This window comes from Sus scrofa, chromosome 2 (genome assembly GCF_000003025.6).
Source record: "Sus scrofa isolate TJ Tabasco breed Duroc chromosome 2, Sscrofa11.1, whole genome shotgun sequence".
NCBI classification, from domain to species: domain Eukaryota; kingdom Metazoa; phylum Chordata; class Mammalia; order Artiodactyla; family Suidae; genus Sus; species Sus scrofa.
In genome coordinates, this window is record NC_010444.4 from 61,187,926 (window position 1) to 61,212,952 (window position 25,027).

General features: G+C 48.2%; 1 protein-coding gene across 17 annotated transcripts in view; it reads left to right on the forward strand.

Annotated features, from left to right (window-relative positions):
* Positions 1-25,027, forward strand: part of EPS15L1 (epidermal growth factor receptor pathway substrate 15 like 1) — a 104,077-nt gene that overhangs the window by 48,875 nt on the left and 30,175 nt on the right. For all 17 annotated transcript variants that reach the window (XR_002341604.1, XM_003123481.5, XM_013994629.2 and 14 more), the window contains 9 exons: positions 868-1,024; positions 1,266-1,351; positions 4,436-4,508; positions 11,174-11,335; positions 11,845-12,042; positions 13,728-13,892; positions 19,230-19,353; positions 20,172-20,222; positions 21,935-22,071. Coding sequence is in view for 16 of the 17 variants with exons in the window: in XM_003123481.5 (XP_003123529.3) it covers positions 868-1,024; positions 1,266-1,351; positions 4,436-4,508; positions 11,174-11,335; positions 11,845-12,042; positions 13,728-13,892; positions 19,230-19,353; positions 20,172-20,222; positions 21,935-22,071 (1,153 nt within the window). In the remaining variant the exon portion in view is untranslated. The remainder of the gene's footprint in view (positions 1-867; positions 1,025-1,265; positions 1,352-4,435; positions 4,509-11,173; positions 11,336-11,844; positions 12,043-13,727; positions 13,893-19,229; positions 19,354-20,171; positions 20,223-21,934; positions 22,072-25,027) is intronic.

Here is a 25,027-nt window from a genome sequence, read left to right on the forward strand (position 1 = left end):
CTCCAGCCCTAACAAGAACAGAGAGGTTTCTAAATTGGCCTTTAATAGAGACATTTCAAGGGATCTCTCCCAGCCCTGTCTCTCACAGTGTTTGGGCCTGAGTTTGTTAAACTTTTCCAGCTCTTTGCTCTGCATTAGGACAGGGTTTCATTGTTCTCAAGGCGGCTGTGTGCCGTGGGAAAGACTGCGTGTTGAGGGAACAGGGTGAGTGAAGGGATGACATTTTCACAGATGGTGGAGATCTTGTTCTTGCTGCATGAGGCTTCTTTTCCCTTAACGGCTGGCTCTCGGTGACTGGGGAGTCCCAGAGCTTACGTGCTGCCTTGCCCATCTGCCAGGACACCAGAAGGCCGCAAGGGCAGGGGCACCTTAGCATTGGGGGACTGTCCCCTGTGTTGTGTGACCATGCCTGGCTTCTCCAGGCCCTGTCCTCTCATAATGATCACCCCAAATCCTGCTTTTCATCCCCATTTAAAACCAGTGTCCCAGGCCGTTCAGATAAGATAAAGCTGCGGGAACCAACTAAAGATCTGTGTGTGAACACAGTCCCAGCTTTCACTTACACCAGAATGTGAATCTCAGTCCATTGCCTGCATGCCATCAGGAGCCAGCTGCATCTCTCCTAGCGGCTGAGAGGGTTTCCCAAGGGACCAGCTCCTTGACCCGTGGGTGGGGCTTGGCAATTTTCCAGCCCTGACACTGGTGGTGGGGCGGGACTGCTCCCTGGGAGGGGTTTGTTCAGTAGAAAAGGAGCTGCAGCTATGACCTATTGTTTTTATCATTGTGGTTGTCCATTTTTTAAAAGTGTGGGTTCTGTGTAGTTGGAACAGATTGTGATGTGTAATTAGCATCCAATGTTTCTCCCAGGGCCCTGGCCGATACGAGGCAAACGGGAAAGTTAAGCAAAGACCAATTCGCATTAGCTATGTATTTCATTCAGCAGAAGGTCAGTAAAGGCATCGACCCCCCTCAAGTCCTCTCGCCAGACATGGTCCCGCCCTCAGAGAGAGGCACTCCCATCCCGGTGAGTAGCTGCTGGCCCCCACTCCGGGCCACCCCTGTCGTGCTTGTGTTGCTTCCTACACCCCGCCACCAGGTGGCGCTGGCAGTCCTTGTTGGGGGTGTGTGTCTGTGCTGCCCAGATGGCTCCCAGGCTTGGGGCTGGAGATGGATGATTTTATCCCTCAATTCTAAGACCTGATAGCCCTGCTGTGCAGTGAGGTCAGCTTGCCAATTTGTAATTCTGTGTCTGAACTTGGTTCTAGGACAGTTCAACTTCTCTTGGATCTGGGGAGTTTACCGGTGTGAAGGAACTTGATGATATCAGTCAAGAGATCGCCCAGTTACAAAGGTATGTTAAAGTATCTCCTTCCTCTCAGATTCCCAGTCTCTATCCCAGGTTGCGATTGGAAGTAGCAGAGGCTTGTGAACCAGGTGACAGGTTGACCGTCACGAGTTTGTTCAGAAACAAGGACTCAGATTCTCCTGAATTCCTGAGTGACTGGTGAGCTTGACTCATGACATCCTCAGTGGGAGTTGCTGTGAGCCATGGGGTCTCAGGCATGTTGTTGCTGGGCGGCCACAGGGCCCCCACCCCCACCCCCTCCTCAGGAGGGCCCTGTTATCTCCAAACACATAAAGTGTCTGAGTCTCAGATGGTGAGATCATGGCTTAGGACCAACAGCTAAACTCTGTGAGAGACGCTTTGTGTCCAGGTTTCTGTCTTCATTCCCAGTGCCGACTGTCTTGGTTCTCCCACCTGTGAACAGGGTTTTGGATGGGGTGTCTGTACTCTCAGAATCTGCTGTGAAAGAATACATCTACTTCCTATTGCCCCTGTGATCTTCAAAGCAGCATCATCTTCCAGTTGATTCTGAGGGAGGTGGGCTCTCCCTACTTCGGAGAACCAAGGGTGGGAAGAAGGGCCAGAGGCACCCTGCCCTTCACAGGAAAGGGAGTGTTTCTTGACCAGGAATGAAAACAGCATTGCTTTGCCAGAGCAGGCTGGATCCGATCCCACTCACAGTTGGATGTCCCGTGGGTGTGGTTTGTGCCCTTAGTGGAGCAGAGTCTTGAGATTTAAAGGCAGGACAGATGTCATGAGAGACCAGTTAGATGGGTGGCCACAAAGCCTCAGCCTTGGCCACCTGCTGACACCAGACTCTGCTTCATGCTCAGCCCAGAGGGTGGCTCTCATTTTGTCACTGCCCCCCTGGGCCATATTTCCAAACTAGAGATCAGTACTTGCAGAGTGGCAAGGCTGAGAGGGTCTATGAGGATGGCAGGCCAGTATCTAAGAGCCTGGGTGGGCCTGTTAATTAGCAGTGCAGGTGGAGGAGGGAGGGGACCCTGTAAGACAAGAGTTGGGGTCTTGGAAGGGACGTTGGTGTCTGAATCCGAGTCAGGCCAGGGCTGCCTCTTCACAGCCATGCAGCTCCTGGCAGCCCAGAGTGTTTCCCTGTGAAAGCGAGAGGCAAGCATGCAGAAAGCTGGGCCTGGGTGGCTTTGAGAGTGACCTTCAGGCCCATTGCTTGGGGTGTGGCAAAACATGCCCCCCCCCTTGAGATGTGACCCGATTGTAATGGGCTGAGTCTACAGAGGATGTATTACTAGGTAGTTCTTTCTTTTTTTGTCAATTAAAAAGTTTTTTCTTTGGCCATGGTATGCAGTGGCTTGATGTGGGATCTCGGTTCCCAGACCAGGGATTGAACCCAGGCTGCAGTGGTGAAGATGTCAAGTCCTAACTCTGAGACCACCAGGGAACTCCCCATTAGTTAGTTCTTAGACTTGTGGAAATGAATGTGCAGAGGTTCATAGCTGTTCGCATCTGGCCCAGCCTATAGGGAGTCTTATTGTTGAGCAAGTGCTGGGTTCCTGGCAGGGAAGGCAGGGTCTGTTGGCCACATGGTGTTCCTGCTTCTGAGGCAGCCCCTTGAGGCACAGAGAAGTGTCTTAGTGTGTTCAGACTGTGTAACAAACTATCACAAACTCATGGGCTTAAATGGCAAACACGTACTTCTCCCCAGCCTGGAGGCTGAAAGTCCAGGGAGAGGTGCATGCAGGTCCAGTGTCTGGTGGAGCCCAATTCCTAGTTCATAGCCAGCACCATCTCGCTGTGTTCTCACATGGTGGAAGGGCAAGGAGCAATCTGGGGTCTCTTACGGGGGCACTAAGCCCATTGATAGAGGCTCCACCTTCATGGCCTGATCCCCTCCCAGAGGCCCCACATCCACATACCATCATATTGGGGGTTAGGGTTTCAACACATGAATTTGGCAGTTCAGTCTCCAAGGAGGAGAGCAAGGCTGGTGGCTGCCTTGGGGAGTGTTTGCAGCTGAGGAGACAGACAGGCAGGGCCCCATCGAGTGCCCAGTATGCACAGCGGCCAGCCACAGCCTCCTGTGAGGGAGTAGCCAGGGGAAGTCCCGGGGGCCAGAGACCCCTCGTTGCCACTTCTGGCTGCCAGCCCTCTGGACTCCCCACCCTACTTTGCGTCACACTGAGCGTCTCACCGTGGCTCTTCCAGCTGAACTTTGCCTTCCTGTTTCCATTGACTAATGTCCTTCCATCACATTTTCTATTCACAGGCCACATTCCTCAGAGTCCTTCCCTGGTCATTCTGTGTGGGACCCTCCTCACCCCCTTTCCTTACCCCACTGCATTTCCCTTTGCGGCACTTAGGTTGAAAGCATTTGTGTGTCGATGTGTTGCCTGTCTCTCTCACTGGCCTCTGAACTCCTTGAAGGCAGGGGCTTTCTCCATGTGTCTTCATGTCCTCAGTACTTGGCACTTCTGAGCAGTTGACACTCATCATTGGGAGCGAATGAACATAGATTTAGAGAATGTATTCATTTTCTCTTGCTGTGTAGGGAATGGCTTAAAACAATGCACATTTATTGGTGCATAGCTCTATAGATCAGGAGTCTGGGTGGGGCCACTGGGCTCCCTGCTCAGGGCTTCACAAGGCCGATTTCAAGGTGTTGGCCCAATGGGAGGGTAATCTAGTTCCTGACAGCTGGGAGTCTGAGGTCTCCTTTCCGTGCTGTGTGTCCGGGAGCTCTTTCTGCTCTGAGAGCCTGCCCCATGCCTCCTCTCTCGTGACCCCTCATCTTCAAAGTCAGCAGGGGCACATCCAGCTCTTCTTTTGCCCTGAGCCCTGCTCTGACACCCTCTTGCTTTAAAAGACTCTCTCGGCCACATTGGGAGTGAAGCCTCACTGCATCCACAGGTCCCACCCACACTTGAAGGGTGGGTTATATAGGGCAGAAGGTCACCAGGGGTCATTCCTAGACTTCTGCCCCCACCGACAGGGGTCAGCCTGGGTGGGTTAATGTGGGACGAATGGGATTGAGTCCTGAGAAGTTGGGAAACTTGGGAGGGACAGTCAACTTATTCACCCTATCTGTGCTTTCATGAACTATTTTTAAACACACAGAGAGAAATACTCACTGGAACAAGACATTAGAGAAAAGGAGGAGGCAATCAGACAGAAAACCAATGAAGTACAGGTAAGAACATGGCTTACTGGTGGGATTGACCTTGTGTCAGATGCAGGGCGCAGGGAGTTCCCATCATTGGTGGTGGAGCAGGACAAAGAGGGCAGCAGTGTATTTGTTGGAAACTTGAGCTGTTGGGGGCTTCCAAGTGATTTTTTTTTTTTTTTTTTGAGTTGCCTATAGTCATAGACAGTGGATTTTTTTTTTTTTTAGATATGTAATTCATGTAACATGAAACTCACTATACTGAAATGTACAGTTCAGTGATTTTAGCATATTATGTTGCTTAACCACCTGCTCTGTTCAGTTCCAGAACATTCCCATCACCCCTAAAGGAAAGCCCATCCCCATTAGCAGTCACTCTCCATTTCCCCTTCCCCAGCCCCTGACAACCACTAATCTACTTTCTGTCTCTATAGATTTGTTTCTTCTGGATATTTCACATAAAGGGAATCATACAACATTCAGCTTTTTGTGTCTGGTTTCTTTCACTCAGCCTGAACTTTGGAGGTTCAGACAGTGACCCCTAACCTGTTCTCAGGACAGTCCTGCTTGGAGAGTCTCCTTGTGGGTGGTGGTGATGGCAGACCCTGGAGGTCTGACTGCTGGGGCTCAAACCTGCCTCTTCTGGGCAGCTCTGTGACCTTGGGCAAGTTACTTAACATCTCTGGGCCTTGTGTGTTGTTGGTGATGAGTGTTCTAATGTCCTGGGCAGTGGGCTGGAGTATGGAGGGGCCTGGAACATGCTCAGTGCTTACCCGTTGTCGGGGCAGAGGTGAGGCTGTGCCAGAAGCAAATGGTCAGTGCCTGGGAGCTACCCCCTTGAAGAAAGATCAGTCCTTGAGATATCTGAGGTCTGAATGAATTGAGAAAGCTCTGCCATTTTGAGAAAGCTCAATCATCTGTAGGGCCTTGAGAGCAAGGCTGAGCCATGCCACTGGGCCGATGATCTCTGCGTGGGGGCTTCGAGTGCTCTGAGCTCAGGGCTGGGGAAGAGGAGCAGTGCTGAGCAGTCACCACTCCCGCCCACCACGTTGCTCAGCCTCCAGGCCTCCACACCTTCCTGCCTGGCTTCAAGGATCAGTGCATGGACTGTGTTTGGCTCAGGGCGAAGAGCAGTGTCTGACTGCAGTGTGCACCATGAGAGTGGCTGGTTCTTTCTGGGCCATCTCCTAGGACAGGGACCTGAGCCAGGCCAGGGGAAGCAGCACCTGACTCGGGCTTATGGGGTGCTGGGTGGCCCTCTTCCTCCTTCCCTGGGCCTGTCCATGAGGGGGCGGAGGATTCTGTGAGACACCCAGTGGATGGATGGCACCCAATGCTGCCCCACAACGTGCAGGCAACTCCTCTCTTATAGCTTCTCACTGTCTGCACGTTGGTATTGAGGATTGGGGTTTAGATGACCCCCTGGAATGTTTTGAATCAGAAGGCAGGGCCCATCCTTCCTCTACCATTAAGTGTGTGTTTGTTTTTCGTTTTTTGTTTTTTTCTGAAATGAGCTGCCTTGTTTATAAGACCACAGGTGAAGTGACTGTTTTTCTGGATGTGTATGTTCATCCTGCTGTTTTATTTTTACCTCAGCCCTAAGATTTCCACCTATGTCCTAGAACTGACCCCTTAGACATAGTTTTGCACCACCTATTTTGCCTTACCTTCCATCCTTTTGGCTGTTTGGTGTGGCGGAGCTGGCCACATCTTCCCTCTCACCTTGGCCTTGGCCTGGCTGGCCACACAGATGCCTAGGCAAGCAGTTCTCCCTCCCATTGTGTCTGGGTTACTCTGAATGAGCTCTGGTTTGCATTCCTGTGCCTGGGGAGCTGGGTGCTGTGATGTCCTTCAGCTACGAGGGAAACCAGTACCAGGTCTCTGGAGCCTACTCCTGGGTGATTCTGAGAAAGCCATTGGGTCTTTGCAGAGACCTGCTCTGATGTCGGGAGGGGTTGTCCACTCTGGTCTGTGGCTCAGCAAGGCCCCCCCGGAACCCTTGCTGCTGGGTCCTGATGGTGCACTCCTGCAGCCTTTGAGCTGATGGGGTCCCTGTTTGCCCCGACAGCCCCCTAGAGCTGGAGGGAGCCCAGTGCCAGCCAGACCAGCCCCTTTTCCATGGGAGCTCATTTGTACTCAGGCCAGGGTGGGGCCCTGCTGCAATGTGATGGCAGCTCCTTGGTCTGGGACAGAACGCTATATGTTGTTTAAAGTTTCCCTATGCAGCCAGGTTTGACTTTGGTTCCTGCTGCCTCTTCCCAAGTGGGTCTGGCTGAGAGGTCATGTGCCACACCCGCCAGCTCAGGCTGCAGGTCAGGGAGGAGGCCTCAGTCCTCCGGTCAATTTGTGTTTGGTTGTGAGCAGTGGGAGCTTCAGCCCCTTAGGCCTGCTTTTCCCCAGCCTGCCCTGGTGATCTCTCCTTTTCCAAGGCTACCATCCTAGTGAGAACCTGCAGCATCTTTGCCTGGTTTATTGTTTTGTTTTTGTATCAACAGCTTTACTGAGATATAATTCACATACCATACAGTTCATCCCTTTGAAGTATATAATTCAGTGGTTTTTAGTATATGCACAGAGTTATACAGCTGTCACCACTGTCAGTCACAGAACATTTTCATCTCTCCAAAAAGAAACCCCATGCCCATTAGCAGTGCCTATTCCATCACCAGCCAGGCCCTGGCAACCAGTAATCTACTTTCTCCGGATTTGCCTGTCCTGAACATTTCATATGAGTGGGACAATAGATTATAAGGCCTCTGTGTCTGGCCTCCTTCACTCAGCTTAGTTTTCAAGGTTCATTCATGTTGGCATGTGTCAGTGCTTCATTCCTGTTTATGGCTGAGTAATATTTCAGTGTATGGCTGGACCACATTTTATTCATCTGTTCATTAGTTGATGGCTGTTTGCGCTTTTCTACTTTTAAGCTGTTGCAAATAATGCCACCATGACTATTTTTTTTTTTTTTTGTCTTTTTGCTATTTTTTTGGGCCGCTCCCGCGGCATATGGAGGTTCCCAGGCTAGGGGTCCAATCGGAGCTGCAGCCACTGGCCTACGCCAGAGCCACAGCAACGCGGGATCCGAGCCGCGTCTGCAACCTACACCACAGCTCACGGCAACGCCGCATCGTTAACCCACTGAGCAAGGGCAGGGACCGAACCCGCAACCTCATAGTTCCTAGTCGGATTCGTTAACCACTGCGCCACGATGGGAACTCCTGCCACCATGACTATTAACATGCAAGTTAATAGACTTGCCAGACCGTTTTCTGAAGTGGCTACACCATTTTACATTATCACCAGCAATGCACAAGGGTTCCAGTTTCTCCACATCCTTACCAACACTTGATGTATCCCCTTTTTTATTATGGCCTTCCTAGGGGGTGTGGAGTGGCATCTCGTTGCCCCAGTTGCTTTCCCTTACGATGATGAGTGGCTTTTCCTGTGCTTATTGGCCATTTGTGTATCTTCTTTGGAGAAAAGTCAACTCAGATCCTTGCCCATTTTTAAATTGGGCTATTCGTCTTTTTATAGCTGAGTTGTAAAGTGTTCTTTATATTTTCTAGATAAATTCTCTTATCAAATGTATGATTTGCAAATATTATAGCCTATCTTTTGGTTGTTTTTAAACTTTCTTTCTTTTTTTTGCTTTTTAGGGCCACGCTCGCAGTATATGGAGGCTCCCAGGCTGGGGGTTGAATTGGTGCTGTAGTCACTGGACTATACTACAGCCCCAGCAACATCAGATCCGAGCCACGTTTGCGACTAACTCCACAGCTCACGGCAACGCTGGATCCTTAACCCACTGAGCGAGGCCAGGGATCAAACCCGCAACCTCATGGTTCCTAGTCGGGTTTGTTTCCGCTGCGCTATGACGGGAACTCCTCTTTTCACTTTCTTGATGGTTGTCCTCTTTTAATTTTTTGGCCACACCTGTGGCATGTGGAAGTTCCCGGGTTAGGGATAGAAACTGTGCCACAGCAACAACCTATACCAAATTCTTAACCATTAGGATACCAGGGAATTCCTTGATGGTTGTCCGTTGAAGCACAAAAGTTTCAAATTTTGGTGAAGTCCAGTTTATTCCATTTTTTTGCTCTTGCTTTTGGTGTCATAACTAAGAGCCCATTGCCAAATCCAAGGTCACAAAGATTTATCCCACATTTTCTTCTGAGAGTTTTGTAGTTTTAGCTATTACATTTTGGTGTTTGAGCCATTTTGAGTGAATTTTTATATATTGTGTGAGGTCAGGTCGAACTTCATTGTTCTGCACATGGATAGCCAGTTGTCCCAGAACCACTTTTTTTTTTTTTTTTTTTTTTTTTTTCTTTTTAGGACCACACCCGCTGCATGTGGAGGTTCCTAGGCTAGGGGTTGAATTGGAGCTATAGCTGCTGGCCTACATCACAGCCACGCAACAGCAGATCCGAGCCGTGTCTTTGACCTACGCCGCAGTTCACATCAACACTGGATCCTTAACCCACTGAGCGAGGCCATGGATAGAAGCCACATCCTCATGGTTACTAGTTGGGTTCGTTACCGCTGAGCCACAACGGAAACTCCCCAGAACCATTTCTTAAAGAGACTGTTCCTTCTCCCATTGAATGGTCTTGGCACCCTTTTCAAGAATCAACTGGTCATAGACATATGGGTTTATTTCTGGACTCTCACCTCCATCCCAATGCTTCCTGTCTCTTTTTATGCCAGTATCACTCTGTCTTGATTACTATTTTGTCATAAGTTTTCAAATTGAAAAGGGTGAGTCTTCCAACTTTGTATTTCTTGAGATTGTTTTGGCTATCCTGGATCCCTTGTGTTTCCTCATGAATTTTGGAATCCGCTTGTCAGAGCCAGCAGGCATTCCATTGGGGGTTGCTCTGAGTCTGTAGGTTGTCTGGGTTTTTTTTTTTTTTTTTTTCCTGTCTTCTCTTTGCTCAGATACCTCCCCTGCTCCGACTGCAGCACTCTTCCTAACCGAGGCTGGCAGGCTGTCTTCCTGTGGGTTTCCATGGCTCCTTCTCCATTATGGAGTGAGGCCCAGATTCTCTGACATCCCAAGCACCCCACTCTGGGCCTGACCTCCTCCTTCCTTCGGCTCCCCCTCCCCCATCACCTGTCCTTCCCTCAGATGTGGCAAACCCATGTCCCCTCACTGCCACTGCCCCCCTTGCAAACATTCAGTGTCATGTTCCCCAAACTGTTAGACTTGAAATCCTCTCCTTAAATTAAATGTCGGGGGCAAGGAGACTGGGGACCAGAGAACCCACCCCCCAGAATAACTTAAGAGGTGTATTCTGGCTATCACGAGAGAGCTATGACTTTTTTGTCCTCAAAGCAGGGAGAGAGAGACCCTGCACCTCTTTTGGGTTTTCTTCTAAGATGACATTAGCCACCGGCAGCCCAGGCCAGCTCTGGAGATTGGACTCACCACTCTGACCTCCCTGACCCCTCAGCAGTGCCCTCAAGTCCACCCCTTCCTTTGATTCCCACAGCCACTGCCTCGCCTGGGCTGCCTTCACCTCTCCCCTGACCCCAGCCTGAGTTCCCTCCCCACCGTCTCTGCTTCCTCTGTGGGCCTCATGGCCACACCCTCCTCTCCCATCCTGTCTCTGCTTTAGTCATCTATCTTATAGGTAGGTAAGACATTCTGTCACATTTTGGTGGAAAATCAAAGATAGAGAGGCCTCCTGCCCTCCCTGTGCCTCCAGAGGGGGTCCAGCTGCTCCCATGGAGCCTCCTAGAAAGGTTGCATGTGTTCAAGGAGAGACATCTGCATATTCTCCCCTTTCTGTTTGCACGATTGCTAGTGTGCAACGCGTGTGCACTCTGCCTCGTGCCTTGTTCATTTCACGTTGTAACTCAGTGCAGTGTCCCTGTGGATGTTCTTTGCTGCAAGTCCCGCAACCCACATATGGAACTTTGCATTGTTGGCAGCTTTTGCTATCACAGCATTGCCATCCACCCCTAGAAGCCTTTCCCTGCAAGTCCAGTAGTCAAGTCCTAGCATATGCGCATTGGCTGTCTTGACAGAGATGGCCCGCTTGGAGCTTGAGAACCATTATGCCTTTCTCTGTGTTCAGAATCCACAGGGGCTTCCTGCTGCAAAAGCCAGAGCTGCCCCTTTGGCGTGGCCTGTGAGGCACGGCCTCTTTCCTGTGATCCACCTGGACCCGGACACCCCCTGCTCTTGAGGGTCCTCTGTTTCCCCATCTGCTCTTCACATTCCTGCTCCTTTCCTCACTGCTGCCTGCTTGTCCTTTGGTCTCATCAAAGTGGTGCTCCATGGGGTTCTTCTTCTCCCATGTAGCATCAGTCCAGTCTCTGCAGGCCTCCTGCAGCAGTGACCAACAGCACGCATGAGATCCATTCATCTCAGTTCATTTGTGTCTGAGTGATGGCTGTTCGCTCCCACCCCTGACCACTGAAGAGCTCTTCTAGCCCCGGACCCAGCCCCTCACCTGTTACCTGTCCTCTCTTAGGCCATCAGTAAATATTTCCTGAGGGACTTAGTGAGAGATTCAGCTGGGGCTGCCACACTGAGATGTGTGTGGTGTTCCTGATGGTGTGTGCAGGACGCCAGTCCCGGGGAGGTTTTGGATGACATCTCAAGGGCTCCAGCCCAGCCTGGGACCATGTTACCTTGGATGTACCCTGTTTTAATGAGTCTCAAGTAAATCGATGCCACCCTTTCCCAGGAATTACAAAATGATTTAGATCGGGAAACAAGCAGTTTGCAAGAGCTTGAAGCTCAGAAACAAGACGCCCAAGACCGCCTGGACGAAATGGACCAGCAGAAGGCCAAGCTCCGAGACATGTTGAGCGATGTCAGGCAGAAGTGCCAGGACGAGACCCAGATGGTGAGTTCCCTGTGCCTATCACAGGGAGGAGTGCCTCACAGGCTTCCCTGAGCTCACCCTGACTTTGAATCAGGGCTAGGACATCCTATGGGTTTAATAGAGAAGCTGAATGTATCATTTGGAAAGTGCCCAGGCGTATGTGGCCTGACCTGTCTCCTCCACCATGTCATGTGTATAAGCATGAACCCATGTATGGACACCCCACCCTGTCTGGTGACCCACAGCACCCCTCTCTTCCCTCCCCTGGTGGCTTTGCTGTTTGGTACAGTCCAGGGAGGTTGTAGCCTCAGCACGTTGTAAACTCCTTACATCCCTGTCTGAGGCCTCTTTTGGGAATGTTCAGCCTCGAGGGAAAGGCAGATGATCTGTGCTTGTCCTAGGTGTGAAGAGGGGTCCCTGTGAGGAAGCCAGGCTCTGGCTTTCAGGCTGCTCTCCACCTTCGTGGGTCAGCTCATTTCAAGAACACAAACCAGAATTCTTCCTGGAAGTGTTGTTTCATCTCATTTCAGATTTCCTCGCTGAAGACGCAGATTCAGTCTCAGGAATCCGACCTCAAGTCGCAGGAAGATGACCTGAACCGGGCCAAATCTGAGCTGAACCGACTGCAGCAGGAGGAAACACAGCTGGAGCAGAGCATTCAGGCTGGGAAAGTTCAACTGGAAACCATCATCAAGTCCCTAAAATCCACACAAGATGAAATCAACCAGGTATCCTCATGGGTGCAGGGCCTCCACCCCTGGCCAGGGATGCTTCTGTGGTCTTCTGCCCACTGGGGTGTCTGCCATGAGCAGAGCAGTCACAGAGGTGTGTGCGACCAGCGGTCCCAGTTGTTTGCACTGCAGTACATGTTTCCTTTCCTCTCACCCACCTCGTTTATGTTAGGTTCTCTGCTCAGAAGACTTTCTTTGGCCTGAAGGTGAAATTCTGAGGGTTCCCCAGCAGGTGTTCCACATCATGTTGGCCTTGGTTGGCGGCGGCCGCTTTGCCTTACTAGCCTTCTACTTCCCTGCCTGAGTGCACGTTATTTCTGAGGAGTAGGGGCTGCTGGGTGAGGACATTAAGTTAACTCCTTTGGAGAGAGCCTTGGGTTCAAGAAGTGCTCTTCCCAGCCTGGTCCTTGCACAGGTGAAAGGGACAGAGTCCAAGACATGGTCCAGCACCTTTCTGTCCCCGTGCCATTTGAAAATTGTCACACCGAGGAGGCCCCATCCTCTAAGGAGCATTGCCCCATGGGGCCTCATCCAGGCAGCCCTCCCTGTCCTGCTCTTGTATGAAGGCCTTGAGGCCTGCATCCACTGCCCACCAGCAGAGGGAGGGCTATTTTCCTGCTCCCCTGTATATAATAGCCAAAGGCCTCCTTACTGGCCCTTTGGTGTCCCATCTGCAGAGTGGGGGGTGGTATTTGATCTTGCACCCTGCAAATCCTCTCCCTTGCCCTTCCTTGAAAAACTTCCCTAAGACCTATCAGGAAGTTCAGGCCTTTTGAGCATGAGCCACCCGGTACTCCTTACATGGCCCTTGCAATAAATGTTTTCTCTCCAAACTCCAGAAAAAAGAAAAGAAAAGAAAAAAGCATATTCGTGCTTCCTTTCTTGATTGCATCAGTCTCTTTGCTCTTTTTGCCAGTTTACAGGCAAAAGTTAATTACAAACATGAAACACTCAGGGATTTAATACCATTTGTTGTGCTTTACTGTAAGATTATCTTAAATCTTTTCCCTCCTAGCCTTCAGAGTTAATAAAATATAGATAGGAGCTAAGACATAAATGTATGTTAGCAATAATAATAATGATAATAAAAACAATAGCTGCTGTTTATTAAGGTCCACCCTGTCAGACACTGCAAGAGGTGTTTTAGCTATGGTTTCTAGCGCTCCGTTTTGGAGAAGAGGAAACAGAGAGGTTAGGTCCCCAGCCTGAGGTCACACAGTGTGTACAAAGCAGTTAAGATAATGCCAGTGTCTGTTTGACATCAGTGATTGCCTTCCTTTCCCAGCCCTTACATGCCTTCTCCAGGAATAGGGAGGAGTAAGTGGGGTAATGAAAATCCCATAAAGGAAAACGACTGGTGAATATCACTTTGAATAGATTGTGAATCTGGATTTTGTCCAATTCCAGTGCATTCCGAACCAACAAATGTCTGTTTGAACACTTGCCTCTGTCAGGGATCAGGGATACAAAGAGGCTGCCGGGAGCAGCCCGCAGGATCTCATCTTGGTTTACGAGCGATCTCACTTCTTGTAAACAAAGCAGCAGGAAGTGTCTACTCTGTAGGTGCATAGTTCAGTTACTGGTGTGAATCATCCAGAGTTGGATGTCAGGAGAAAAAAATGTGTCACCTGATACCTTTCCCCTAAACCATACTTGATGCCGGCGATGTCTTTATTGTACAGGCAAGAAGCAAGCTTTCGCAGCTGCATGAAAGCCACCAGGAAGCCCAGCGGAGTCTGGAGCAGTGTGACCAGGCACTCGACGGGGCCCATGGAGCCAGCCTGACCAACCTAGCAGACCTGAGCGAGGGCGTCTCCTTGACAGAGAGGGGCGGTTTTGGAGCCATGGTAAAGGTTGAATAAATGTATTCCCGTTCTAGGATTAGGTCCCATGCTGGGATCAGAGAATACCCCGCCTGCTGGATCCAGCACTTGCCAGCCTTAATTCAATCCAAGTGCAGGGTGATTCTTGTTTTTGCTGCTGCCTTACGTGTCCCCACTGGTCCCGAAGCCCGGTGTACTCCTTTCTGGTGTCCAGGACAAAGCCAAGGATAGACCTAAATCCTTTGTAAAACCGGTTTTTAAAGACCTCCATCTGTAGGCCAACCACCTAAATTTGGAGGGTTTCCAAGGCTTAACCAAAATTGAATCATCTCTCACAGATTGTGAAAAACCCACATTCTACTAATTGGGAGGCCAAAAGAGTGTGTGTGTGTGTGTGTGTGTGTGTGTTTCCACAAGGAGCACTTGTAACGTAAATGTGTAGGTAAAGCTCAAGGAAAATGACAGTCAGCCCTCCTGGGGTGTTGCTGTGTCACCTGTGAATTGGCCTGTCTCCTAAAACTTTGGTTATGTTTGCCACTTCAGCATTTTGGTGCAAACCTCGTGACTCTGGTGGTCCTGGTGCAGGTCTGAGGGCCTGTTGGCCTGTTTAGGTTTCTGCAGGCCCTCAGGCTGCTGACATCCCACAGGTGTTAACTTTGTCCTCTGTTTCTGCCGGAGTCTGCTGTTGCAAATTGTGCTGATTCTAATTTGTTTTGGCTGATGAAGGCATCTCTGTGCCATTGAGGGAGCCAGTGGGATGCTGGTGGTCTGGGCGGTTTCGCCGTGCTCTGCTCCCAAAGCCTTTCACAGCACACCCTGTGCTGCCGTCTCTATTCCAGGGCTCCTCCTCTGAGCCCTCCTCCTGCTCCTGGCCCTGTTTGCTTTCTGGATTCCTTCCCCTCCCTGTAATAATTCAGCCTCTCTGTCTCTCTTAATGTGAAACTCGGCTTTCTGCTCATTTCTTGACATGTTTCTTTTCTCAGTAGCCAGGTCCTCAGTCCTAAGAATTTATGGGGGAGCTCATGCTTTCTTCTCTGGCTCGCTTAGAAGACACTGTTGGTGTTCTCATCTGTCTCCTGTCTCTGGCGCTCAGTACCTCCCTCTGCCATTCACACATTCCTTTCCTTGCGGAATTGTAAACGAATGAATTCCATATCCGCTCCTAGGCCCACCGTCAGCTTTATCATCTAAGTGGAGACTACGAACATCTTTCATGAGCTGAACATCTTTCATGAGCTGCGTGAGGCAGAATTTCCCGCTCGGCTGCCCGGCTGTCTCAGTGTGCATTTCAGCTTCATAGCTGTTCTCTTTCTTGTCCCACCTGTCACTGGTACCCTTGCACAGCTCTCGGCTTGCCCAGTTCTGTCTTAGTTCATGGAACAGCTCACTCTCAAACACCCTTGTAGTTAGCAGTCATATGGTGGTTTTCAAGCAGCCAGGGATTCTTTCCCCCACCGCCCCCAACAGATTTTTTACCTTTATTTTTATTCATCTTGTAAGCAGGGCAAAGTTTACATGAGAGTCAATTCATCTTGAAATGTTGACGTCAGATCTGTTATGTAGAAACTTGCAACCAGTGTCTGAAAGAAAAACTATATTTATCTTGTTGTACAAATACAGTTTTTAAAGCACTTTTTGGTTTGTTTCCATTTTTTAATAAACAATTTGAAGAAGGCTTTTTGTTTACTCCTGGACATTTCAAGACCCTTGTGGAGGAGAGGGACTTCTCTTCTCTTTGGGGGGATAAAAATGAGGGGTTTGGTTTTCTGAGAACAGTGTGACTACAGAGGTAAATCTAGAACTTTCTAAGTCTGGGCAGTCCTGCTAAACTTACTAAGTTTAGTGTTAGGTTCACCTAGTTTTGCTTTGTCTAAGACATCAGGGTTCTTAAAGCCATGTTTATTTCTTGTCTCTCATTCGCTGATAAGAATACCATCCTCTTGGCCTTGAAGTCAGCACTCAACCAGCCTGTCTCCTAGAGAGAAGGTTAATAAATCACCCCAGACTTCAGCCTCAGAATACATCAGGAAAGATGGGGTTGTCTGTCACATCCAGCCTCTGGCGTGCTTGAGCCAGTTTTATTACCTCTCTAGAGCTGATTATTAAATAGGAATTTAGTAAGCTGTTCAAATTTGGTAACTTGAAAATCAGTCCAGGAGTTCCCGTCGTGGCGCAGTGGTTAACGAATCCGACTAGGAACCATGAGGTTTTGGGTTCGGTCCCTGCCCTTGCTCAGTGGGTTAACGATCTGGCGTTGCCATGAGCTGTGGTATAGGGTACAGACGCGGCTCGGATCCCGCGTTGCTGTGGCTCTGGCGTAGGCCGGTGGCTGCAGCTCTGATTCGACCCCTAGCCTGGGAACCTCCATATGCCGCGGGAGCGGCCCAAGAAATAGCAACAACAACAGCAACAACAAAAAAAAAAGACAAAAAAAAAAAAAGAAAGAAAATCAGTCCAATGGGATATTTACACCATGAGAATTGGCCGAAGCTACCAGTCATGGCTTTTTTTTAATCAGAGGGCTGCTTCACAGCGCACCACTGCCCAGCACCCATCTAAAGAGAAGGAATGTTACAGAATATCATGTTGATGCCCTTTCAGAGGTGTCCTGTCTATTTCCTAAGAAATGCAAAACTTAAGACTGGTCACGAAACTCATTGTTCAAGGTATTCTCGCTCTGCCAGGGGACATGTCGTTCACCTTGTGCTTGTTGATCACCCCGTGCTGCCCTTGTGTCCACCAAGTTGGCAGATGGCTCCTGTTCTCAGTGGTAGGTGGTCAGTGGATGGGTGGAGTTTGACAGCACCCCTGTACTAGGGGAAATCTAGTTTTCTGCTCTGTATCTGTGAACTGGAATCTGAACCACATGTGGTTACCCTAACCACATGAATCCTGCGGCGGGGGGGTCTTCTGTTGCTTCCCCTTAGAAGTGGAGGGAGCAGTTGCTGCCTCAGGCAAACAGTTTCTCCAGACAGAGGATTTGCAGACCTGACTTTTGCTTCAAGGGCTTGCGGCCAGAGACACCAGAGTCATCCTCTTCTCTGCCATTGTCCACTGTTATTTGTCAGTCTTCCAAATGACAATTGAAAATAGTAAAAAAAAAAAAAAAAACCCAGAAACCAAACAACCAATTTGTATGTCAATGCTAATTAAAAACTAAATAGAAGCTTCCATTCTAAGGCCAAGTTGTCATTCTTAACTCACTGCTTCATCCGGGTTGTTCTTCATGTCTTTCTGTTCTTTTGGAACAGATGTGTTCCTTGCCCCATGGCGCAGTGCCAGAGGTTTGTTTTCCACGCTGGCCTCCTGGCTTCCTTAGATTAGGACTTTTCTGTCACATTGATTCATGTCTCAGAATCCCGAGTGCTTGCTGGCTGGGGCTTCTCAAAGTAGTTAGCCCCCACAGTGTCCCTACCGAGTCCACATGCTGCTGCCAGACGCAGTGCTTGCACGCATCGATACTTTCTTGCCCAAGAAATGGCTTGGTTTCCCCGCCTTGGGAAGCCCTATGGTTGAAGGCTCCAGGTAATCTTTCTCAGGTAAAGAGAATCCTTCCATATTCATCACAGAGCTGGGGCGTTGGTCTGTCCTTTCAAAGCCCATGGCTTCCTGTTAGCCTAGTACCTCTGAGACCCATCCTGCTCCCTGAAGTCAGCCAGCCCAGAGGGTAGGAGCCTCATCAAGAATCTGCCTTTGGCACCTTTGATGTCATTGCCTGGTAACCATCATCTGTATTTTCACAGAAGCTCTGTAATCATTTGGTTTTGTCAGTTGGAATAAGGGCTGAGTTTGCTAGCCCTGCAGATGCTGACACATTTGCCAGCCTCACTGAGGATGTTGTGCTTTTTACTATCATAGTGAAACCTTCATGTTTTCACTGAGGGTGTGTCTTTATTAACCAAAATAGCTTGGTGTTTCTAAACCAAGTGCACCGTTCCCGTGTATATTGTGAAGCCTCCCCGCTCCCCCCTTTCAGGTCATTTTCCGCTATAAAAACTTGCTCTTCAAAAGCAGGTTTTTTTTTTTTCCCCCTCTGATTTAAATAAACTTGTTTGTTTCTAGAGATAAGTACTTTTTTAAAAAAAATGCAAAATGCTGGGTATGCTCTAGTAGTTCTAACTGCATAAGCACTCATTTCCTCTCAGGATGTAAATAGCTAGCATGTTTCTTGGTGTGGAAACGGCATTTTTTAAAATGCCCACGTAGGTGCATGCTCTCTGAGAAGGTAGTCGAAGGAGGCAGACCTTTGAACAAGGCCTCTAGTTGCAGTTGTTGGGTAGCTCATTACATTTTTCTTTCTGACATTTACAAAAATAATGATTTTTCTCTGACTCAGTGATTTTTAAAAAAAATTTCTCATTGCAGTAAAAGACATAGTGTCAAGCTTACCATCGTCACCATTTTTAAGTATATAGTTCAGTAGAGTTAAGTACATTCACATGGTAGAGCTGAGCTCCAGAACTTTTTTGTACCCATTAAAGACCAGCTCCCTTTCCTTCCTCCCTCAACCCTGCACGCACCCACTATTCTGCTCTCTGTCTCTGTGAAGTTGATGGCTCTGGGGACCTCATATAAGTAGAATTACACAGTGTTTGTCTTTTTGTGATGGGATTCTTTCACTCAGCATAATATCTTCAGGGTTCATCCATGCCGTGTGTGTCAGAATTTCCCTCCTTTTTAAAGCTGAATAGTAATTCTGTTGTATGTATATACCACATTTTGGTTATTCATTCTTCCATCAGTGGACACTTGCATTACTTCCGCTCAGTGATTTTGAAATAAACTTTCATTTTATTTTCTAAAAATTAAAAAAATTTTTTTTGGCTTTTTAGGCTGCTCCAATGGCATATGGAGGTTCCCAGGCTAGGGGTCTAATCAGAGCTATTGCCTCCGGCCTCCGCCAGAGCCACAGCAACGCCAGATCCGAGCTGTGTCTGGGACCTACACCACAGCTCACGGCAATGCCAGATCCTTAACACACTGAGCGAGGCCAGGGATCGAACCCACATCTCAGGGATCCTAGTCGGGTTCGTTAACTACTGAGCCACAATGGAAACTCCTCAACTTTCATTTTAAAAGACTTGGAGAAAAGTTGCAAAGGTAGTACAGAATTCCCATAGGACCTGCACCCAGCTTCCCCTATTATTAACATCTTGTGGTACATTTGTCACAACTCATGCACCATTATCAACGGATTATTATTAACTGAAGTCCATCTTTTCTTGATCGTCTTTTGAAAAAAAAGAAATCATTTTCCTTAGGGTCACACCACTTATACGAGTTTGATATAGAGTTCTGTATTTTGCTTAATTTAAATCTGAAATAATTAAATCCCTGTCCTGTCTCTTCACAAAATTATAGGACGATCCTTTCAAAAATAAAGCCTTGTTATTTAGCAACAACGCCCAGGAATTGCATCCAGATCCTTTCCAGGCAGAAGACCCCTTCAAATCTGACCCATTTAAAGGAGCCGATCCCTTCAAAGGTATCTCACTTGGCACCCACTTTCTCATTGAAAGGCTGTCTATTTTGTGCTCTTTAGGATTGTCCAGTGACCAGAACAGGTAGGAGATACCACCCTCTGACATGGGGGAGGAAGGGGCTTTTTTGAGCCTAATGGGCCTCTGGAGTTTTTCACCTCACCCAGTCAACTGGAGAGCTGCGGTGTCGGGGTAGGGGTGGGAAGACCTCCAAGCTCACTGCAATAGGTCCATGTTCAAGGGCGGCTTGCTTGGCCCTGAGTCTCTACGTGCTTCAGTGCCTGTCCACCTTGTGGGACTGATAAGATAATCAGGCATAGTAATGACCGTGAAACTAATAAACAGCAGATCCCCACATAAATGTTGGAAGTCCTAGTGTGGTGAGTTTACCCAGAGCCACACACAAGTCAAATAACTAAGAAGAATTCTAGAGACATTTCCTAAGTTTCTCCATTTTTTTTGCAGAGCAAACTAGTATTTCCAGGAAAGCTATCTGTACTTTTCTGAGAAAAATGCCCAGGCAGGGAGAGGGCAATGGGCGTGCCTTTCCAGTTTCAGGCTTGGAGTGAAAGCACCTTAGGTCTGAGAGATGAATCAGGCAGATTTACTAACTCATCACTGCTCCAGGGCTGAGGACACGGGCAGCCCCTGGGGTCCTGGAGTGCTGGGCCCATGTTGAGCAGCCAGCAATACTTTTCACTTGGTCTTAGTCATCCTAGCCATGACAGACTGCCTCAGCCTGTGGTTGCCCCTGCTTTCCCACTTAGCTGCACCAAAGTAATTTCTACCACAGAGCTGAATGTTCCTCTCTCCTCTAATCCAGGTGACCCATTCCAGAGTGACCCCTTTGCAGAACAACAGACGGCTTCAACAGGTAAAAAGAAAAGCCTTTGTTAAACGTTTTGTGAGCTGGTCCTCAGCATATTCCTGTTGCTAGTTCAGGGTGAGGGAAATGGAAAAACCCCTTCCAGCTTCCTGTGCCAGGTCAGTTTCTGAAGGAACTTCCACTGTCCCTCCCTTTTGCAGCCCAGTGCCCCTTCTTGCCAACATGTAGCGTGGTGAGAAGCAGAACTGGAGTAAAGGCTCCTGGGAGGGAGCCAGACAATTGTTGGGACACTTGGTCAGTGTTATGCCCGCTTGTGTCACCTGTGGCTGCATCAGGGTGTCCTGTGTGGTACCCACATGTGGTGGCACTTCTGCCCACACATACCAGGGGTGGTGGTGGAGTAGACGGGGAAGGACAGCATCGTGTTGCACAAAAGTCTGGTACCTTGTCCCCTCCAGGTGGTGACAACTTGCCCTCCTTTAGTCACCAGGCCACACCCCACATCCAAGGAGAATGCCCTCAGGGTGTGGTGTTGGGCTCATGCTGCTCATGTTGGGCTCTTTTCCCCTGTTATCTGTTTTTCTCTATTTTTTTTTTTTTTGTCTTTTGTTGTTGTTGTTGTTGTTGCTATTTCTTGGGCCGCTCCCACGGCATATGGAGGTTCCCAGGCTAGGGGTCCAATCGGAGCTGTAGCCACCAGCCTACGCCAGAGCCACAGCAACTCGGGATCCGAGCTGCGTCTGCAACCTACACCACAGCTCACGGCAACGCCGCATCGTTAACCCACTGAGCAAGGGCAGGGACCGAACCCGCAACCTCATGGTTCCTAGTCGGATTCGTTAACCACTGCGCCACGACGGGAACTCCTGTTTTTCTCTATTGAGATGAAATTCACATAACACAAAATTAACAAGCTCACATAACACAGATTAACCATTTTATTTTTATTTTAATTTTTTTTGTCTTTTTTGCTATTTCTTGGGCCGCTGCCGCGGCATATGGAGGTTCCCAGGCTAGGGGTTGAATCGGAGCTGCAGCCACCAGCCTATGCCAGAGCCACAGCAACTCAGGATCCGAGCCACGTCTGCAACCTACACCACAGCTCACGGCAACGCTGGATCATCAACCCACTGAGCAAGGGCAGGGACCGAACCCGCAACCTCATGGTTCCCAGTTGGACCCGTTAACCACTGCGCCACGACAGGAACTCCCAGATTAACCATTTTAAAGTGCACGTTTCAGTGGCATTTAGTCCGTTCATGGTGCTGTGCAGCCCCCACCTCTGTCTAGCTCCAGAACATTTCCCTCACCCCAAAAGGAGGCCCGTCTCCATGGGCAGTCTCCCTGATCCCACCCCTACCCCAGCCCCTGGCAGCCACTGATCCGCTTTCTGTCTTTATGGATTTCCCCACATTGTTCGTTGATGTTTTTAAAATCAGTGTTATCGAGAGGTATAATTCACACACAACAAAACGCACCAATTTTCGGTGTCTAATGGAATGAATTTTGACAGATACGTGTAGTGGTGTGTGAGAGACAGCATTTCCATTTATCCCAAAAGGGTCCCTGGTGCTCCCCTCCCCCCCACCGCCCCCAGGTCTCTGGCATCCTGCTTTCTGTCACTGTGGTTTTTGCCTTTTCTAGAATTTCATGTAAATGGCCTCCAGCACTTAAGTGTTCTTTTATTTTTGGGTTCTTTCACTAAGCGTAATGTTTATTAATGGAGCACTTTTTCCTTCTTTTTCCAAAACACCTTGTAGATCCTTTTGGAGGGGATCCTTTCAAAGAAAGCGACCCGTTCCGTGGCTCTGCCCCCGATGACTTCTTTAAGAAACAGACAAAGAATGACCCATTTACCTCAGACCCATTCACGAAAAACCCTTCCTTGCCTTCAAAGGTGAGTGACCCCGGGAAGGCTGCCTTCGGTGCTGCCCCTTTGTGCACTCTGCGGGTATGAAAGCAGGGCCTCCGTTGCTCAGATTGTGCTAAGCCTGACCAGTGAGGGCCGTTTGAGGCCAGGCGGCTCCCCAGGAGCTGGCTTGTGAGACAAGCCTCGGTGTAGCACGGTGACTGTTTCTGTTGGTCCCAGCAGAGGCTTGTCCCATGAAGCAGGTGTCAGACCCAGCAGTCCAGTGAGCCCAAGGCAGGGCGGGCTGTGTCCTGAACAGCCCCTTTACTGCAGCTCCAGCCCACCTGCTGGGTTCTCCCCCCATCACCCCCATTGCCACCCTGACTCTCAACAAAGACAAAACAGAGCACCACACATTCCCACAGACCTCCCCAGCTGCCACATGACTTCCCCTGCCAGTGGCCTTGGCGTCAGCCTGGCTTAGTGGGTCCTGGCCATGCCAGGAGGATGGCCAGACCCACAGCCTGACTGCGCTTAGTATGCCTCTCGTCCCCAAGCAAGCAAGTGTTTTGCACAGTAGGCCTAACAGACTGGTTTCAGTTGGTGTCAGTGAGGATTTAAAAAGTGACTTTGTGATAGAATAGAGAAACTTCTAAGTGAGGGCAGTGTATAGCCTTCCTTCATGTTCTAGGTTGCATTTCTGTCCCTGCCTTACCCATTTCCTGGTGTTTCACTTCTCCACAGACCTACTGGTCTGCAGCACTATCCCCAGAGCTCCTTGAAGGCAGAGATTAACCTGAAACATTGCTGTCTGTGAGCCCTGTCGTGGGATCCTCCCTTTCATTCTTAGTGTTGTGGTCTGTTCCCACCCTGTGTTTATCAATTTTATTGAGCTTTTCCAGGAGCCAACTTTTGGCTGTGCTAATTTTCTCTCTTGTTTGTTTTCTCTTTCACTGATTTCTGCTCTTTATTATTTCCTTCCTCCTACTTATTTTGGGTTGGTTAGGACTTTGCTCTTCTGTTTCTGACTTCTTAAGATCTAACCTTAGGTCATTGATCTTAATCTTCTTTTCTAGTATTAAGTATTTAAAGCTATGCATTTCTCTCTTTTTTTCCTTTTTAAAGTTTTATTGAAGTATAGTTGATTTATAGTGTTGTGGTCATTTCAGCTGCACAACAAAGTGATTCAGTTATATAAATATATATATATACACACACACACATCCATTCTTTTTTAGATTCTTTTTCTGTGTAGACCATCACAGACCATTGGGTAGAGTTCCCTGTGCCATACAGCAGGTCCCCATTGGGTATCCATGTCTCTCGATGTGATGCTTTAGCTGCATTCCACACATTTTGATATGTTGTATCTTCATTATCATTCAGTTTGAGATATTTTCCAATTTCCCTTGTGATTGCTCTGTTGAACTAGGGATTAAAGTGTTTTGTTTCAGAGTTCCCTTTGTGGCTCAGCGGGTTAAGAACCCCAACTAGCATCCATGAGGATGTGGGTTCGATCCCTGGCCCTGCTCAGTGGGTTAAGGATCTGGAGTTGCCGTGAGCTGTGGTGTAGGTTGCAGACGCAGCTCGGATCCCGTGTTGCTATGGTTCTGGTGTAGGCCGGTGCCTGCAGCTCCGATTCAACCCCTAGCCTGGAGACCTCCATATGCTGCTGGTGCGGCCCTAGAAAAGGCAAAAAGACAAAAAAAAAAAAAAAGAATAAAGTGTATTGTTTCGTTCCCAGATACTTTTTGTCCCCCCAGGTATTTTATAATATTGATTTCTAATTAAATCTGTCATTACCAGAGAACATATTTTGTATGTTTCCAGTCATTTTAGGTTTACTGAGACTTGTTTTGTGGTCTCTGTTGGTAAACATACTGTGTACACTTGAGAAGAATGTCTATTTGCTGTCGTTGGATGTAATGTATTGTAAATGCTGGTTAGGTCAAGGTGTTGTTCTCATCATCTTTCTCCTTTTAAAAAATTGAGGTATAGTTGATTTACAGTGTTGTGTTAGTTTCTGGTGTATAACGCAGTAATTAGGTTTTATGTATATCTTTGAATTCTTTTCCGTTATGGTTTATTACAGGACCAATCATCTGTTTTTACAGTTTTTGTTAGCTCTACCAATTGCCGAAAGAGGGATGTTAAAATCTTCTACATTTGTGGAATTGTCCATATCCTCTTTCATTCTGTCAGGTTTTACTTTGTATATTTTGAAGCTTCGTCAGGTGCTACACATTGATGATTGTTGTATCATCCTGATGCAGTGACCTTTTTCATTATAAAAGTTTCCTTTTCCCTCTGGTGATAATCTTTGTCCAATCTATTTTTTATCACATATTAAAATAGCCATTTCATTCTCCTTATGCTTAGTCTATGCATGGAACATCTTTTTTTATCCACTTACAACCCATCTGGATGTTGAAGGATGTCTCTTGTGTTGAGAATGCAGTTGGACCTTGCTTTTCTATAAAGTCTGAAAGTCACTGCCTTCTAAATGAAGTGGTTATTCCACTAACATTTAATACAGTTATTGACATGGTTGGATTTAAATCTATTATTATTTGCTTTCTTTTATGCTCTGTATTTTATTTCTCTGTTCCTCTTCTTCTCTCTTCTCAGTGTTTTCTAGAATTCCATTTACTAATATCTATCGGCCTTTTTTTTTGACCATACCCATAGTATGTGGAAGTTACTCAGGCCAGGGATTGAATCTATTGGCCTCTTTTTGTTTGTTTGTTTGTTTGTTTTTGTTTTTGTTTTAATTATTAAATGAATTTATCACATCTGTAGTTGTGTAATGATCATAACAATCCTATTTCACAGGATTTCAATTCCATAACCGAAGACATCCCCCCACCCCCCTAACTGTCTCCTCCGGAGACCATAAGTTTTTCAGTGTCTGTGAGTCAGCATCTGTTCTGCAATGGCCTCTTTTGACTATAGCTTTTTTCATTATTTTTTAGAAGTTGCTTTAGGGATTACCTAAAAGCACTTA